At 35.6% G+C, this 19,293-nt stretch overlaps 2 protein-coding genes across 2 annotated transcripts; both read left to right on the forward strand.

Annotated features, from left to right (window-relative positions):
• The first annotated feature begins 142 nt into the window (after positions 1–142).
• On the forward strand, positions 143–3,980 carry si:dkey-12e7.4 (uncharacterized protein LOC558132 homolog). The gene is given in 6 exon segments (XM_042744063.1): positions 143–423; positions 766–817; positions 1,371–1,558; positions 1,655–1,813; positions 3,100–3,231; positions 3,309–3,980. Coding segments are annotated over 6 exon segments (792 nt in total). The 5' UTR covers positions 143–276; the 3' UTR covers positions 3,423–3,980.
• Positions 3,981–5,640: 1,660 nt separating this feature from the next.
• Positions 5,641–9,316, forward strand: LOC109110128 (synaptotagmin-2-like). The gene is made up of 4 exons (XM_042743692.1): positions 5,641–6,446; positions 6,515–6,634; positions 6,705–6,816; positions 8,830–9,316. The coding sequence occupies exons 1-4, from the start codon at positions 6,039–6,041 to the stop codon at positions 9,135–9,137; spliced, it is 948 nt and encodes a 315-aa protein (XP_042599626.1). The 5' UTR covers positions 5,641–6,038; the 3' UTR covers positions 9,138–9,316.
• The last annotated feature ends 9,977 nt before the right edge of the window (positions 9,317–19,293 follow it).

Genomic DNA, 19,293 nt, shown 5'->3' on the forward strand with positions numbered 1-19,293 from the left:
TGAACAAAAGAATAAAGGATGAGCTCAACGAAAACTCGAGTGTTTCATTTTCTTAGGGAAAGCTTATGTAAACATCATTTTGTGGGTCACATGATGGTATTTTATAATAAAGCTACTTCTAGGTATGGTGAAGCGGAGCTACAGGGGATTGTCGACTGTGGTGACGCAATGGAGACAGCTGATTCCCGGATCACGTGACGGTGCTGTCATCTAACATCTTGTATCGTCTCGTTCAGGATAGGAAATTAAACACGTGTTCTCGATTAAAGTGACAAAATGGCTCATGCGTTTAAAAATTGTTCAAACCTAATGGTCACCGGAGCCAGTCGAGGCCTCGGGCTGCAGATAGTTGAGAGTCTGGTAACAGGAGGCTTCTCTCCCGGGAAGATTATCGCTACTGCTCGCAATCCAGATGGAGCCAAGGTAATGCTTAGAGCAGACAGCCGTAGTCCTGTTTGCATTAGGCCTACTATACAAACATTAGAAACCAGCCCCAGATCATTTACACTCATCTTAGCTGCAGGAGAACCTGCACATGAGTGGTTCAGAATTACGATCAACATACATTATTTAAACATTAACATTTTAGGTTAAGTTAGGCTACATATTATTTACCTTTTAGCATTTTAGTGATAAATTATTTTTTTAAATAATAGGTATTTCATGTAGTTTAATTATTACGCGCACCTAAATGCCACACGTGTAATAATTATAAAAGAATAAAAAAAAGTTTACAGTAGTTTAAAAGGCCTGTTTGTTTTATAGGAATTGCAAATGCTGGCAGAAGAACATCAAAACATACACATTATTAAACTGGGTAAGTACTAAAGCACCGTCTAATCTGGATCAGTGGTTCTCGGCTGGTTTTGCTTCTTGACCCAGTTTTTTTATTGGACATTAGGTGGCGAGCTAACACATCACACATTTTTAAATTAGGTATAATAAAATTATATATATATATATATATATATATATATATATATATATATATATATATATATATATATATGTATGTATATATGTATTTATATATATCCCTCAAGGGTTAACTAAAAGGATTAATATTATCATGAACTACCATAAAATTGACAGTTTTATAAATGCATAAACAACAAATGTGTCTGCCTTAAACTTAATGAAAACGGGGAAGAGTCTTTTACCTTACATTTTTTTTTTTAATGATTTAGTGGATTAGGGCATGTATGTTGCCTAGTTTTTCTCCCCTCTTCGGAAAAATAAATAAATAAAAAATAACTACCTACCCATTTTTAGCTGGTGACACCAATTATGAACTGCTGATCTAGAAGAAGCTGTATTTGAAATTAAGAGTTAGTTTATCTGACTCTAACTGTGGACGTCTCTATTGCTAGATGTTACATGTCAGGAGAGTATAGAGAGAGCTGCATCTGAGGTGGAACAGCTTGTTCAAGAGGAAGGTCTGAACTGTCTCATCAACAATGCTGGAATTAATGTAGTTGCCAACCTTGAGACAGTCACCGCAGACAAGATGTTGGAAAACTTCCATACCAACTCTGTTGCCCCGTTGATGATCACCAAGGTTTAATTTCTCAAATTAAATCCAGACACAATATGCACATATTACTCTCAACACAAATGCCTGAAAATGTTCTGACTTACTGAACTGGTCGTGCAGACCATGCTCCCACTGCTGAAGCGAGCAGCTGCAAAGGGCACAGGGATGGGCATCCACAGAGCAGCAGTCATCAATATGACATCTCTGCTGGGTTCAGTTGAGCTGTACTGGGGTGATCGTGCAGACACCTTCAAATGGTACCCATACAGAACATCAAAGGTTTGTGATAGTGTTCCTGGAGCTTAATGTCATAAGCTTAATGTTTTAATTCCCAGGGAAGGGTCAAAGTAATATAAGTGTTTACACTGAAAGTCAATTTGGATATTCATGAACATTTATAGGGATAGTTCACCCAAAAATGAAAATTCTGTCATTAATTACTCACCTTCATTCATCTTCGAAACACAGATTTAGATATTTTTTATGAAATTTGAGAGACAGCAATGCAACTAACATTTTCAAGGCCCAGAAAGGTAGTAAGGACATTGATAAACTAGTCCATGTAACATCAGTAGTTCAGCCTTAATTTACGAAGCTACGAGAATACTATTTGTATTTAAGTCGCTTTTTGTGTTGCGTCATGGTACTCTTGTGAGTGGTGGTGGATACTGACCAGAAGATGTGAACCTTTTATCTCACAATTCTGACCTTTTACTCACAATTTCTTTTTAAAGGGATACTCCATCCCAAAATGAAAATTTTGTCATTAATCACTTACTTCCATGTTGTTCCAAACCCGTAACAGCTTCGTTCGTCTTTGGAACACAATTTAAGATATTTTGGATGAAAACAGGGAGGGTTGTGACCCATAGACTGCCAAATAAATAACAGTGTCAAGGTCCAGGAAAGTATGAAAAGCATCATCAGAATACTCCATCTGCCATCAGTGATTCAACCGTAACGTTATGAAGTGACGAGAATACTTTTTGTACACGAAGAAAACAAAAATAACGACAATTCCTCTCCACTGCGTCTCTCCAAATCAGCGTAGCACCATTTTGGCAATTCTGAGCTGTACGCAGATGGCTTATGCTCTTCTGTGTCAGTGTTCTTCGTGTACAAAAAGTATTCTCGTTGCTTCGTAACGTTACGGCTGAATCACTGACAGTCTATGGGACAGTCTCAAGCCTCCCTGTTTTCATCCAATATCTTAAATTGTGTTCCGAAGACGAACAAAGCTTTTACGGGTTTAGAACGACATGGGGGTAAGTGAATAATGACAAAATTTTCATTTTGGGGTGGAGTATCCTTTTAAAGAGTCAGAATTACAAGATACAAACTTGCGATTGCAAGGAAAAAAAATGAATTGCTTGTATCTTGCAATTCTCACTTTTTTCTTAGAATTCTAAGAAACAAAGTCTGAACTGTCAGCTAAAAAAAAAACTGCAATTCCTTTTTTATTCTGCGGTGAAAACAGGCTTTCATAGTTTTCTGTATTGAAGAACATAATAGTATGTCTTTGAATATATCAGTTGAGATACTGAGTTGCATTTGCTTTGCATCAGAGTGCACTGAACATGGTCACCAGATGCTTGGCAGTGGACCTGGAGGCGGATGGGATCCTGTGTATGGCTCTGCACCCAGGCTGGGTACGCACTGATATGGGTGGGACCTGAAGTGAGTCCTTTCTTCTATCTGTTCATCACAGCTATCTGCTACAAACTTCTAAAAAGAGAGATAGACTCTTGTGGTTTGTTGATTGTTTTGTTTACAGGCACCATTGAGCCCCGAGGAAAGCATTTCCTGTGTGTTGTCTGTGATTGGTGGTTTGACCGAAAAGGATCATGGGTCATTTCTTCACTATACTGGTGAACAACTACCCTGGTGATGCTGCAGATGTTTTTAGATGCGAGAAATAGAGGCTTTATTTTTGTTTTGCTATACATGTATGTACAGTACGTATGTATGTATATTTACATATTTAATAATCAACATTCTTGTTCAGGGTTATTTTTTATTATCCCTGCTTATGAAATGTTATTTTATTATTTGGCATGGTGAATGTGACAGCAATAAGAGCGGATCATGATTAAATTATTTTGACATATTGGCATTAAAAGCACTGAAATAATGATAACATCTTGTCTGGTAAATAATAAACAATCTTTTCACCACTTATTCTTGTTTAACTGCAACAAACAGCCAAAACTGTAAATAACATTCAGTATTTAAGTTATAATTGTAAAGTTCAGCAGGGTATGACAGTCCTCAGAAAAGGGACAACAAAAACTACCTTTTATAGCCTATTTATTTATTATTTATTTATAGCTTTGTAAAGCATAAAAATGTTGTATGTTGCTTTTCACATTAAGACTGTACTGAGTTTGCTATTATTGTTAAATCATAAAACTGTATATGCATGAATAAAGCTGTATTCTGTAACATCTTTGAATATTCTGATCTTTTGGTGGCAGACTAGTTATACACAAATTTCAAGACATAACTGTTTTCTTATAAACACATGCACATACACAGTAAATAAACTGTTCAGCTTAGTCCATATCTTTATGTTTCGCTATATATCATTGCACAGAACAGTTATGCATCATAACAATCAATCTACTGTTTTTATTTTATTATAGAATCATATACAGTTTTTTTTCATATACATATACATTTCTATTAATATTATTTTGTTCTAAGAGGCAAATGGAGGTTCTCCCATGTACAATACTGATACTCTTTTCCATAAGCAATTATCTAATCTCACATGCTCCGGCTATTTGGATACAGGCAGTGATAAACTGGCTATTGAATTTGCACAGTGTAGTATTAAAGAAAGAAGAACAGGGCAGTTCTACATGAAACACATCGTATCCATCTTATGTTTCAGCTGTAGATTCAAGAAAGTAACACAGATGAAGCCTGTTTAATAAGAGCTAAATGAACAAGTGATCAAACAGGTTTGCCCTTGTGTTTGCTGATCATCTGTCAGGTGATCGCTGTCAACTGCGTCTCAGGATCTGCTCCGGTCGTAGTTTATTCGCAAAATGGAACAAATGGAGGAAAATTAAAGCTTGAAAAGGTAGGGTTTCTGCCTTTGTTTCTTTTTTTAGTGCTTTTCCTGTTTAAAATAAATTTAGTACGCAGTAACCCTTTCCCAGTATCTCAAAACAAAACAGACGTATAAAATACTTTTTTACTTCATATATTATCTAAAATACTATATTATTAACAGTATATACAGTATTATATAAATCTGATTCTTGTCTGATTAAATCTGAATATCAACCAATATCAATAACTCCAACAAATGTAACTTTACGTCCTTCATTTCCAGGTCTGTACATGGCAGAAAGCCATGATTTTCTTTCCCGTTTTGGGTCTGTCCTTCAGAGAAATTCTACTGTCATTCTCAGAGGAACTGGAATATAGTATTTTGGGCATATCTGTTGTCCTTTTGCTTATAGCACTCTGCCTTTTGATATGGCAGATTTATCACTACTGTACACGGTTTCCTGTTTCACAAAGACCTGGTAAGTTCTCATGCAAATGAGAATGATATATTTTTTTAGATTTGACCTAATATTACACAAGATTATTACATAATATTACTATAAACGTATAGTTTTAGATAAGCAGGTTGTAGGCTATTTTTTGGCTTAGATGCACAGTATTGTATAAGAGGTATGATATTATTTATTATATCTAGAGTACTGTTCAAAAGTTTGGGGTCAGTAAGATATTTTTGTTGCTGTTGAATACTTAAAATGTAAAACACTTGTATTGAAAAGTTGATCAGATGGGACAGTAAAGACATTTATAATGTTACAAAAGATCATTATTTCAAATACATTGTTCTTTTGAACTTTCTATCCATCAAATAAATAAAAGGTATTGTGGTTTCCACAAAAAAAAAAAAAAATAAATAAATAAAAAAAATAATTGATAAACACCAAATCAGTATATAAGAATGATTTCTGAAGGACCATGTGACACTAAAGATTGGAATATTACTGTTTTTATGGCATTTGAGATCCAATAAAATGTAACCTTGGTTAGCATAAGAGACTTCTTTCAAAAACATTAAAAATCTTACTGACCCAAAACCTTTGAACAGTCTATCAAATAAAAAGTTATAGAAGACATGCTAATGAGGTTTATGCAGAATATATATCAACATCTAATAGATTCCAGTGAAAATTTTGTTAGCAGATAGCCTGTCAGCAAGGAGCGAAGGTTTTCAGTATGCTACACAAACAAACGATGCTAAGGTAAGATTCATTTGCATAAACCATCTTTATCTTCATAACCTGGAATGCATCCATTTTGTACTGTGTTTGCTTCCTTAGTTTTTGCTTGCTCTGATCTAGATCAAACAAAATAGATCAAAAACATGTTTCACAGATGGTTGGCTTTGGTTGCCAACCACATGTGTGTATTTCTAAATATCCAATAAGACCATAACTAGAAAATCAGACCAGATACACATTCTGTCCATCAGATGGAGGTTCATTATGAGGAACTGAGCCACCGACTGTCCCCTGGCACCTCTTGCACTAACCTGGGCAGTAGTTTAGATCTAGCTAGCATGGCAGATCTGGAAGAGGAGAACATCCAGGGATCTCTGCGCTTTTCACTGTTCTACGATCAGCTGCAGTCCAAACTGGTGGTGACGGTACTGGACGCCCAGGATCTAGCTGTGCGAGACTTCAGTCATAACGTGGACCCGTTTGTTTGGGTGCGGTTGCTGTGGGCAGAAAGAGAGGATGAGGAGCAGAGTTCAATGCAGTGTGTTCTGGATGAATGGCAGACAACTCTAAGGAAAAAGAGCTGCAGTCCTGTGTTTGGAGATCAGTTCTCTTGCACCCTGGCTGAGGAGGAAGTACCAAGAGTCACTGTTAGATTTGAGGTATGTAACGGGCCTAGCATCTTATTTTATTGTATCCACATCAATTCACTTTAGATTGTATCTTTTAGGTTCGGGATTATGATAAATACTCAAGACATGGAATTCTAGGAGAGGCCCGTGCTCCTCTGAACAGTCTGAAGCTCTCATATCCCCTAGAGTTAAGAGAGGATCTGCAAGTACCCAAGAAAGTAAGTTTGATCCTGGTATAACAAATTGGAAATTATGAGATGAAAAACAATTGGTACAATTTCTGTTTAGGATATGGTTGGTGAGGCACTGCTCTCTCTGAAATACATGCCTACATCTCAGAGGCTAGAGGTGGGGGTGTTGAAGATCCGCACAGTATGTCATCCCAATAAGACTGAAAGAGGTGAGGAATAAGGAGCGTATACTAATACATATATGAAACTGAAATAAACTGCACTGTTAATTGTGCTGCAAACTGATACATTTTTATTCTATAACACTTATTTATATATGGACAAAACATTTGGGACACACCTCTATCTTTTCAGTAAGACGGTTTGTAAAATATTATCAATCCTAGATATTCCACAGTCAGCTGTAAGTTGTATTATTGGTAAGTGGATGTGTTTAGGAACAGCAGCAACTCAAAGACAACATAAAGTCTCTAAGCAGGGTCACCGAGTGTTGAGGAGCATGGTGTGTAAAAGTTGCCAACACTTAGCTGATTCCATAGCTGAAGAGTTCCATACTTCCACTGCCATTAAATGCAGCACAAAAAACTGTGCAGCAGGAGCAGCCTCATCACCTAGTGCATTGCCTAAAACACCAGACTCTGGAGCAGTGGAAACATGTTCTTTGACGAAATGCACTTCTCTGCTTGGCTGGTTTTATATATATATTAGTTTGAATTGTCTTTTTTATATTTATATAGCTTTAATTAGACATCATTTTTAGTTTCAGTTTTTTTAAGTTTTCTATTCATATTTTCATACTGGATTCATATTCCAGCTTTATTTCAATTACCAAGAACGATTTTAATAGTTTTAGTTAACATAAGTCTGCTACAGAAACGATGACACAAAGCTTTTCTGAGAGAAGCAGTATGATTATGTGATATTGCTTAACTATGGAAGCCTGTTTCCACCACTTAATAAAATCAGATGTATGATGTAAACTCACAATTGCAAGTTTACATCTTGCAATTCTGACTTTTTTTTTCAAAACTGCCTGATACAAACTCACAATTCTGACTTTTTTTTCTCAGAAATGTGAGATATAAATGCGCAATTGTGAGAAATGAAGTCAAAATTGCAAGATATAAATGGGCAATTCTGACTTTTTCTCAGAATTGCATGATATAAAATTGCAATTGCGAGTTATAAAGTCAGAATTGTGTGATATAAAATTGCAATTGTGAGTTAAGTCAGAATTGTGAGATATACCCTACATTCCATTCAGAAGGGCTCATCCCTATGCCTTAATCCCTTCAAAGGGGTTACCCTCCGGAGTGAGAGCTCTGAAGGGTGTAGGGGACCATACAACTGTTTCTTGAAGTGCCTTTCTGCGTCATCATCTCGTGCCCACACGGAGGCGCTATCATTATGGAAAGAATCTGCGCAAAGGATCATGGGGGCCCGAAGTTTTCATCAGTTGTACCCTCTGAAATCCTTAATTTCAAAGGCACCCTCTGAAGTGGCCAGTTTTGAGCATTTCAGTTTGGAATGACCCTTCAGTGTGGCGGCCATGATAGTTTTCACTCTGAAGTTAGCCTAAAATCACAATTCTGAGAACATATCAGTCTTTTTTTGTTAACATTTCTCACAATTGCAAGAAAAAAAATCAGAATTGTGAATTATATATCACAATTCTTACTTTATATCTCACAATTCTGACTTTATAACTCGCAATGATGAGTTTATATCATGCAATTTTGACTTTTTTGTCCAAAAAAGTTTTTGTCAGAATTTTGAGATAAAAAGTCGCAATTACCTTTTATTTTTTATTCAGTGGCGGAAACGGTCTTTCATACTTAATTCCATTCCATTCCTTCATTCCATTTAAATACAAAGTATTGCCAGTCTATGAATTTTTGCTCTGCCAACTGAAAATAATTCCAAACAAATCTACAGCAGAACCATTGCAGCGCACAGTATGGTGTTTCATTCATTATCTGAACTATTTTTAGAACATTGTTGAACAAATGACCCACTAATAATTATAGTCAGTTACGCCACCTACTGGCATACCGATGAATCTTCCCTTACTGATGGCTTTGAATTGAATATATTAATTTATGCATTATGAACTAACAACGAACAAAAGTTTATTTACATTTTAACATTATCCAAGCTTTATACATTTTGTAAAAAATTACTTTTAAATGATCTTTAACTTTTTGTTGATTGTGCAATCACAGCTCTCTATGCCAAAACCAGCATTACCAGCAACCACTGCAAACTACGACATCAGAGGACAAAACAGAAGAAGCGTTGGGAGGTGACTGTGTTCAATGAGGTCCTGACCTTTGTGTTGCCAGATCAACAGATCAGAGAGTGCACCATTATAGTGTCTGTTTATGAAATTCAGCCTTCTAACAAGTCTTCCAAACATTTGATTGGTCACATCCACATCAAAAAGGACAAAACCTTTGAAAATGAGCACTGGAAACTGATGATGCAATCACTACGACAGCCAATCGCTAAGTGGCATTTCATCTTCATCTGAATACACCTCAAGTTTATTGAGGCTTCCAGTTCCTGAGGTGTCTGTTTCAGGTGAGGAATGAGGAAATGTGCGCTGTCAAGAAAATAAAATGTTAAATTTGGTTGCTCATTGGGTTTAAAGACACATACAAAAACGATACAGATTTATATGACTGTGTCTTTAACTATGGGACACTTCTGGCCCTGTAGTCTTAAAAACTCACTTTCACACTCAGTCTCACTAGTAGGCCTATTTTTATTTATTTATTTTTTTCAGTTAACCATATACAACCTGTATATGACATATATGATATGATACATGTATAAAGTTGTTATTGTATACAGAACATCAGCACAGGAACATTTGAGAAAGCAAATGAGATGTACTGTATTTACATTCTTTGCTTAATTTGGAGATGTTTGGTAATGATGCACAATAAAATATTCAATTCAAAGGTGATATTCACCTTGATTTTTCTTCATTTTCAAACCACATCGTGTCTCTTTTCATCTCAAACATGCCCTTCACTGACACTGCTTGCTGTTGGTGTTTAAAAACCTACTAAATCAGCTGTATATTAATGTTTTCGAATGACAAGCTACCAACTGTAACCACAAGATGGCTCTCTAACACTAGATTGAGATTAATGATTAATGAAGCATAGATCAGGAGAAGAGTTTGACCAACTGAAACCGAGATTAAAAAAATGTAATTCAGCAAGTCTGCAATGCATATTTAAATATTTAACTGACAGTAACCTGTCACCATTTTGGATTGAACAGAACAAGCATGTGATAAGATTTCTTTCCCCTCGTCTATCTCCACAATGAATGTGTCTCTGATGAAGGATGTCTCACAGATGGATTTGTGCTGCAAATGTTGCACACATCACTCATCAGTTCCAGCCCACTGAAGCCCACTGGCTCACTGCTAAAATTGCAAAACCAGACTCAGCACTTGAGAAGGCTGCATCATTAGAATGATGCTAGGATAAAGGTGTTTGGAAGGAGGACAAACCCACATTACCATTTAAACAGATGAGTGTCTCAGTGGTACATTATTTAGTTTTGGCCTGCCTCCAGATTGTTTGTTTGAAGTTACTTCTGAGCCACTGTTTCAGTCTTTTTGTAGACAAGTAGATAGTGAATAAAGGCAAACGTCACGACTTTGACTCATAATGAACAGGGCTGAACAGATGTTACAGCACCTCGCTGCTCAAGGCCATTCCCAGGCATCACATCTTTCTCTTCAAGACTGTTTGGAAAACTGTGCCTCCCACAGTCTGTTAATGAAAGCCACGATGGGATTTGGGGGAAAAGGGTGAGCATGAGAAATCTGGGGCTTTGGGAGGGAGGAATGCATTCCTCTTTTGTCGCTTTTGTTTAAAAACCACAATATTACTTGTCTTTTAAGAACCCCGCAGGGTTTATAAATGTCCAAGGACATTTTACCCCTCACCGAAAGTCACGTTTTACTTCACCCTTTATCATTAGAAGGGGAGAATGTTAGCACCTAGATAAGTTCATCATTACCCAAAAATTAAGAAGTTTGGGGCCAATAAGATTTTTGTTGTTGCAGAACTTGATTTCTGTTGATGTGTTACCATTTGTATATTATATGTTATAGGTTATATGTTACTATTTGTTACTTTTTGTATTCTATCTGTTTTCTTTTTTATTTATTGTACAATTAACTGAAGAAAAAAAAAGCCTCTAACACTAGCTTGCTCTATTCTTTTCCTATTCTATCTTTTTATTTATTATATGATTTTAAAAAACCTTGCTATGAGTACTGCATTAAGCTAACTGAGACTTGTTATAGCACTTACATATCTTTGCTATTTTGTTGATTTTGATTGCTTCCATTTTCCTAATTTGATAAAAGTGACTGCTCTAATGACTAAATGTAAATGTGAATGTATCGGGTGTGTCTTTTATATATTTGCATATTATACTAGCGTGAATACACCCATTTAAACACTTGTCGTTTTGTATTGTATTGTATTGAGCACACCATTCATTCTACAATTATATTTGTACACTGTGTACTTTTACAAATACACTGAATATTGAAAATTGAGGCACGTAATTTGACATGAAAATATTTCAGCTTCACATGGAAGTCAGGCTAATTAAAAAAAAAAACAAAAAAAAACATACACCTGTTGTCTGTTTCTATTCAATATTCACTATGTTGCAAGATAAATTTAAATAGACTTGTATATCAGAAAAAAATGCTTTAAAGTGCTTTTTTGTTATCTGTATCATTATCAGGGGAGAGATCTAGATCTAGATAAATTCATTACCCAAAAGTTCATTATTATTTAAGTTTTTCATGCACAAAGTTTTGGGGTCAGCAAGATTTTAAAATAAAATAATACCTTTATTCAGCAATGATGCATTATTTTGATCAAAAGTGACAGTTATAAAAAATACATTTGTACAAGAGATACAAAAGATTTCTTAAAATAAATGCTGTTTTGAATTTTATATTCATTCAAGAATCCTGAAAATTAATCATGGTTTCCAAAAAAAAATGTTATGTAGCACCGCTTTTTTTAACATTGATAACTGTTTCATTATCATTAATCTGATTGTAAACATCATTGTAAACATTGAAATGTTTATTGAGCTCAAATTCAGCATATTATGATTTCTAAAGGATTATGTGACACTAAAATCTGGAGTAATGGCTGCTGAAATTGTAGATTTTCCATCACAGGAATAAATAACATTTTAAAATGTATTAAACTAGAAAATAGTCATTTTAAATTCTAATAATTTCATAAATTATATACTTATAAAAAATATAAAAATAAATAAACAATTTATTTATTACTATTGAATTTAAACTATTGAATTAAACACACACACACACACACACACAAAAGCACAATGTACTATGATTTTTGAAGAACTAATTTTAATACTTCATGCTATATAAGATGAGTTGTAACGATATTCCACTGGATGCGAGTTTAAGAACCCATGTGCAGTTTTTTTAGTCCAAAGTAACATCAAAAATACAAACAAATAAAGGCTAGACTTTGACTTGACCAAAACAAAAACATGAGTTGTTAAACTCACCTCCAGTGGAATATCATTACAGAATTCTCGACTAAAAAAATTAACCCAGCAGTTGCACTTCTGCAGTTACGTCAAGGCCATCGGACGATTGAGGATTATGTGGAGGACTTTTGTGGACTGTGCCATTTAATAGACCTTAATGATGTGGCACTTAAAGAAATTTTCTGTTTTGGCCTCACAAATGAAATATCTCAGTTAATGCCATGTCACACTGCTCACTGGACTCTGGCTGAATATATTGCACTCCGGTTGAGTGGTTCCTCATTTACTGTGGGGCTTGCGGATGAGGAACCCTGCAATCCTACAGTACTCACCACACCAGAGTGCCTCCATGTCCCTACCGTCACGTCTGGAGTTGTTCACGTCATGTCTGCCAAGCCAGAGGCAGCTCACTTCATGCCAGAGTCTACAGGGCCTGCTCACGTCATGCCTGCTACACCTGGGACTGCTAATGTCATGTCTTCCAAGCCAGGGCCTATTCACAAGATGGCCACCAGCCCCAGAGTCTCTTCGCAAGATGGCCGCCACGCCTGAGTCCCTGGCCAAGATGGCTACCATGCCTGAGCCTTGCCACGCCACGGTTGTCACGTCAGAACCTTGTCATATCATGGCTGTCACTCCAGAGTCTCGACCCATCACGTCCTGCAGATGCAGAGCTTGGGGCAGGACTGACGATACTGATTGCCAGTGTGATGGATCCACCTCTGATGTCAGTGCGAGTGGCTGGCATCCCACTGGCCTCTACACTCTCAAGCCTCACAGCCTTAACACTCTCAAGCCTGGCGGGCATCCCACTGTCTGCTGCGCTGCCCGTGATGGCAGTCGCCATTTTTGAGTGCTTGAGCTGCACACTGCGCTCCAGAGGCCTCTCTTATCCATGAGTCTGCCCCAGATGCCTCTCCTGTTCATGAATCTGCTCCAGTGGCTCCAGAGGTGGCAGCTTACGCTGCAGAACCTCCCAATGTGGTGGTGCCCACTTCTGAACTCACAGTTTGCCCTGTCACGGCCATGGAGGCTGTCCATGAACTCTCTGTTTGTCCTCTCATGGCCAAAGATATAATCTCTGAACTGTCTACCTGTCCTATCACGGCCACAGAGGCCGTTGTTAACCTCTCTGTGCTCTCTGTTCCCATCCTGCCTGATCTGCCGTGGTGGTTCTCTGCACCATTGGCTCCACTGAAGTGGTCATCGGCTCCACCCAGGCTTCCTGCTCTGCTGGCTCCTCCTTGGTTTCCACTGTTCCACAGTCTGCCACTGCTTCACAGCCTAGGCCCACCACTGCTCCACACCTGCCTCTGCTTCATAGCCCAGATCCACCATGGCTCCACTGCAAAGGTCCACCATTGCTCCACAGTCCTGGTACTCACTGTCTGTCCCGTCAAGGTCCTGTTCCTTTGCATTGGCCTGGCCCTCCATCCCTCCCCCAGTTCCACCTCCGCTCCACCACCCTCCTGGACTTTTTGGGTTTTGTTGGGTTGGGTGTTACGTTAGGGCATCTGGAGCCCCCCCTTAAAGGGGGGGGGGGGGGTATGTCATGCTTGTTTTGTTTCATGTTCATGTTTTCATTTCTTTTATTTTGTAGTTTAGTCCTGGTTCCTGGTTAGTCATGTGGTTCCCTTGCCCTCATGTATTCCTGCTATTGGTTCCTTTGTTCTATGTGTCTTGTTCTGATTGGTTTAATATCTGGTCTTGTGGTTTTTGTTCTGCTTTGTGATTGGTTGCTTTAGTCATGTGCTTTAGTTCTCATGGTTGGTTGGTTTGTGTCATGTGACCCATTTGTTTTGTATTTATAGCCCTTATGTTGATATTGTCTCTTGTCGAGTATTGTCCCTGTAGTCTTCTGTTGGTGAGTTCATGTTTCTGTTTTGTTCAAGTCAGTCAAAGTCTAGACTTTATTTGTTTGTATTTTGGACGTCACTTTTGGACTTAAATAAAACTGCACATGGGTTCTTAAGCTCGCCTCCAGTGGAATATCATTACAAGGAGCAGTATGCAAATTGGGATGTATCAAATCTTTTTGGTCGCCGAAAAAATAAACCCTGTTACTTTTGCTTTGTCTCTGACAGGATGGGATGGGATGTAACTATTTATAAAGCACTAATGATTTAGGATGAACTTTAGCAGCAAATGCCACATAATTAGAATTCCTCCACATAGAAAAGTAGACCAACCTAAGAAAGATTATTTAGACAACAGATAAAATAATAACAGATATATTCATATTCAGTGTTGGGGAAAGTTACTTTTAAAAGTAATGCATTACAATATTACATTATTCCCTAAAAAAGTAACTAATTACGTTACTTAGTTTTTATGAAAAGTAATGCATTATGTTACTTTTGCGTTACTTTTTAAATATGAGCAGGGCTTGATTGTTTTTAATATAAGAAGTTCTATTTATAGCAAATGTAAAAGCCCTTTCACACCAAAAAGTATGAATAAACCTCAGGCTGAAGGAAAAGTAAATTCACGTCTGTACAGTAGAACACAGGAGAAGAAGGTTCAATACTCTTTAGCAATAAAAAAAACCAGGTGAAGCACAATTATTAGCTTATCTAAAGTCACTTTTGCTTATTAGTACGGTTGAACTGGATCATCAAAGGTCAGCAGCAAAGACATTAATTAATAAAATGGGATTAGGTACATTTGTGTTATTTAACATATTTAATTATTGCAAGTTTGCGTCATATTCTTAGTTTTAATTCATTTTGATGAATACTAAATCAGTTTTTTTTTTTTTTTTTGCGAGTTTTTTTGCGAGTGGGATGAATTAATGCAAATTCACATTTAGTCTAGAACTACGTCATGTTTCACACAGCGCACATAAGGCCTCTCTGTACTTCCGATTTCTCCCAAGGTGGGGACAGGAGACTTGTCAGTCAATAAATGGGAAAACTTTTTTTTTTTTTTTTTTTTTTTTTTTTTTGAAAAAGTAACTCAGATATTTCCTTGTAAATTCAAAAGTAATGGATTACATTACTAGTTACTTGAAAAAAAGTAATCTTATAATGTAACTCATGTTACTTATAATGCGTTACCCCAACACTGTTCATATTTATTTGAAATTCTCTGATTATCTCTGCCCCATAGGCTTTCATTGTAAGTCCATTACTGTAAAAGCATTTCCCTCATTTCTCATTTCATTTACAAATTACAAAGTTGATGCTGGCTCTAAAGCTTAATGTACATTTAACCTAACATTAATACTAAAAATCATAAAAATAATCAGTATTATCCATAGACATTATTATTATTATTGTTGTTGTTGTTGATAATGAGCTGCAAAGTATGTTATTTTTTACTGTAAAAGTCTAACTGAAACTGTAATGACTAATTATAATTAATAATTAAATTACTTTTAATAGCTGTCATAAAACAGAATAATGCAACACAGGTTATAATCCAAACAACAGGTTTATTGCAGGTTGAAACTGACAAATGTGGAAAGCAGATGAGTAACTGGTCAAAGGATAAATGCAGAGGTAATGTTACTCAACTTGAAAAATGTTCTGAGGTAGTTAAAAATGTATACATATTCATTATATTTATCGCTCCATATGGGATTAAAATATGGGATATGCCCTGATATGTATGTATATGAAAGATATATGTTCAGGCTGTGTGTTTATGAGGGTCTTATGGTATAGCTGTTCCAGACCACTTCTGTTACTGCTGTAACACATGATATGTAGAGTTGGCTCATACACTGCTTATGCAACACTAATGAATCAGCCCAGGGCATAATGGAAACCATTGCACTGTTGAGAAGATATTGCTGTTGTTGTTACAGTACTTGATTTCTGTTTATGTTTTGCTATGTGTTGTGTATTGGGTGTGTCTACAAATATATGTGTAATTTACAGCATGAAAAAATCTATTAACTTTTTTTTGTACTGTATTGGGCATACCATTCATTCTACCATTGTATTTGTACGTTGTGTATAAATGTACAAATACACTGAATATTGAAAACTGGGACACCTAATTTGACATAAAAACCTATATTTCAATTTCACTTGGCAATTATTAACAAGTAAAAAAAACAAACAAACAAAAAAACAGGATTCACCTGTTGTCTGTTCCTGTTTACTTCATTGCAAGACAAATTTAAACTGAAACCGACTTTTATGAAGTACTTTGGACTATAATTTATTAAATAACTTTTTTTTTTTTTTTTTAATTACATAAGCCAAGGCCCTTCCAGCTAGCAGTGCTCCAAAATCTGTTTCTTCACAAATACAAACAGACCTTTGGACAGCAACTAAATCAGGATGTCATGACCTAAAATTGGAGTAGTGAGTCAAAGTGAAATTTAGAGAAACTCAGAGACTGAACATGCATTTTTTTTTTATTTAAATTTTTTATTTTACTGTTTAATTTTATTATTCATTTTTAAAGATTTCTCTCTTCATTGCTTAAATAAATGAAATAATATTAACTATAAACATAAACAATTGTGATAGAATTTTACTGGGCAGATTAAAGCGATCTCAGTTGATCTGAGGCATTCAGACATCAAGAAATGTTTATTTAAAGACAAACAGGTTTCACACTACAGGAAATCCAAACAAAGCAGGAACAGGAATCTGTTTTTCAGCCTGTCAGATTCCATTCTTTGTCCCACAACATTCTACACAATCCCAGAAACCAAAGATGTGAAACAAATTTAACTGAATATCTTGCAGTGAACAATAGCTAATCTTGGCTAATCCCACAGTCAGTTATTGCAGACAAACTGGAAAGTACTTTCTTAAATAAATAAATGCAACAAGCTCATGCCACTATTTTCCAATTACATTTTGGGTTCTGTGAGTGTGTTTGCCTGTTTATCCTGAGCTCTCCTTTATCTTTTCCCCGCTGAACGACAGCCAGACCTTTCACTCTGGCATCTGTTAGGGAGATAAAGATAAGAGCCAAAAATCTCCCTCCTCTCACACATCAAATTAGAGAGAGAAAAGAAAATTGCAGCTCAAGGACACCTCACCTCACAAATCCACTCTCATTTCTTTATAACTGCAACCAGATTATATGTTATTGTGATTAGGAATGGTTTTTTTTACCTATAGCAACCACTTCGAGCAACCTTAAAAAGCCATTTTACACTAATATTAGTTATTTTTTAAGTAATGTAAACCCCTTACAAAATATAATTTGCTACCAGCCTACAGTTCATTAACTGAATATGGAATATTTGCATAATTAATTAAAATTAAGAATAATTCATCTCTACATCAAACATTGATCAACAGCGCTATCACAGCATTTATTTTCTTGCTATTTATGCCAACTAATATTTTTTTTCTTTCATAATTTCACTCTCTAAATAAACTGCAGAGTTTATGAATATACTGATGCATTTAGCCATCCAGAAACACGGTTTCAACTATGATTCCTAAACACTGTATATTTCTCAAAATATGACAGTATAGCTAGTAGTGTTAAAAGATTACGAATATGATCAGAATGATCATATGATTATGATCAAAAACTGATACACATGCCAGTCTAAGTTTATGTATCTGGATTTTTGTCATCCATTCTTAAACTAATTTTCACATTCATAATTATCATCATTGAATTAAGATTTGGAACATGATCAAAAACTTGGCATCATAAATTTGGATTCTAGTTTAAACAATCTTTTTTGACATTAAGGGAAGGACTGAAAAAAGAAAATGACATATTGAGAAAATTTCACAACATTTTATTCACAGTAATATGCAAGCATAAATTAGTACATTACAACCTGTTGAATGGTTTCACTTAAGTCTTTTGTAAGCAGAAATGTAGATCACATTTTTTTATATTCTTCATTTTTTATATTCGTGTATTTAATGGATATTTAGAGAGAACAAGCATCAGAGGCTTTATATTAATGTTAACAGATGGACAAGTTAGTAAAGCTTGTTTAGATGAACAAATGATTTTTAAAAACGGAATCATATTCAATTATTCTACTTTTTTTTAACATCAACATTATACTTTCACTTTTCCTTTCTGTTTACTGATGTTCTAAAAATTGAGATTCATAGAGACCAGTTACATAGGAACGTAAATAAATATATATATTTTTTTATTTTATGATTTAAGATATGTGCGGGATATGTGAAAACATGAAACAACTGATCGCCAGTACACTACAGTTAAAAAAGGCCCAAGAGACCCACTTATATTATTTCAGTAAGGACACAGAACACTTTCTTATTAAGAAAAATACAACTTCCGTTGCAGAAAAATAATAGAAAAGTTACATTGCAATTAATAAAACTTTTTCACAGAACTGCTTCAGAAAGTGCCTTTAACATTATCATTAGCAAAAAAGCAAGACTGCCTTAAGAATATTCTATTACTCTACCTATATTTCAAATATATGAGAAAATAAACAATACTTTTACCACAATTCAAGGTTATACTAAGTAAATATTGTTCAGTTGTAAAACAATTTTATACCATTTTAAAAAAGAATAGGAGAATAAACATTCATAAACGTTCACTGTGAAATTGTAATCAGACCAACTGTTATATAAAACAAAAGGCTGTTATTTTAGGATCAACTGTTATAAAGTTTTATATTAATATCTAACAGTTATCAGTTCAGTATCAAATCAGATACAGGTGGGTAATCTTATACTTATCAAATTCTTATAAAATAAACCAGCACCTCTAACAAGAGGTGAATGACATCACTATGATCAAAACCATAGTTTTCCAATGTTAAAGGGATACTTCACCCCAAAATGAAAATTTTGTCATTAATCACTTACCCCCATGTCGTTCCAAACCCGTAAAAGCTCAGTTCATCTTCTGAACACAATTTAAGATATTCTGGATGAAAACCACTTTTTGTAAGCGAAGAAAATAAAAATAACGACTTTATTCAACAATTCCTTTCGGATGACACCGAAGAGCATATGCAGCATACGGTGATATGGAGAGACACAGAGGAGACTTTTGACAAAGGAATTGTTGAATAAAGTCGTTATTTTTGTTTTTTTTTGCTTACAAAAAGTGTTCCCGTCACTTCATATAACCCAGATTGCGCATCTGATGGCAGATGAAGTATTATGATGATGACTTTCATACCTTTTATG

This window comes from Cyprinus carpio, chromosome B18 (genome assembly GCF_018340385.1).
Source record: "Cyprinus carpio isolate SPL01 chromosome B18, ASM1834038v1, whole genome shotgun sequence".
Taxonomy (NCBI): Eukaryota; Metazoa; Chordata; class Actinopteri; order Cypriniformes; family Cyprinidae; genus Cyprinus; species Cyprinus carpio.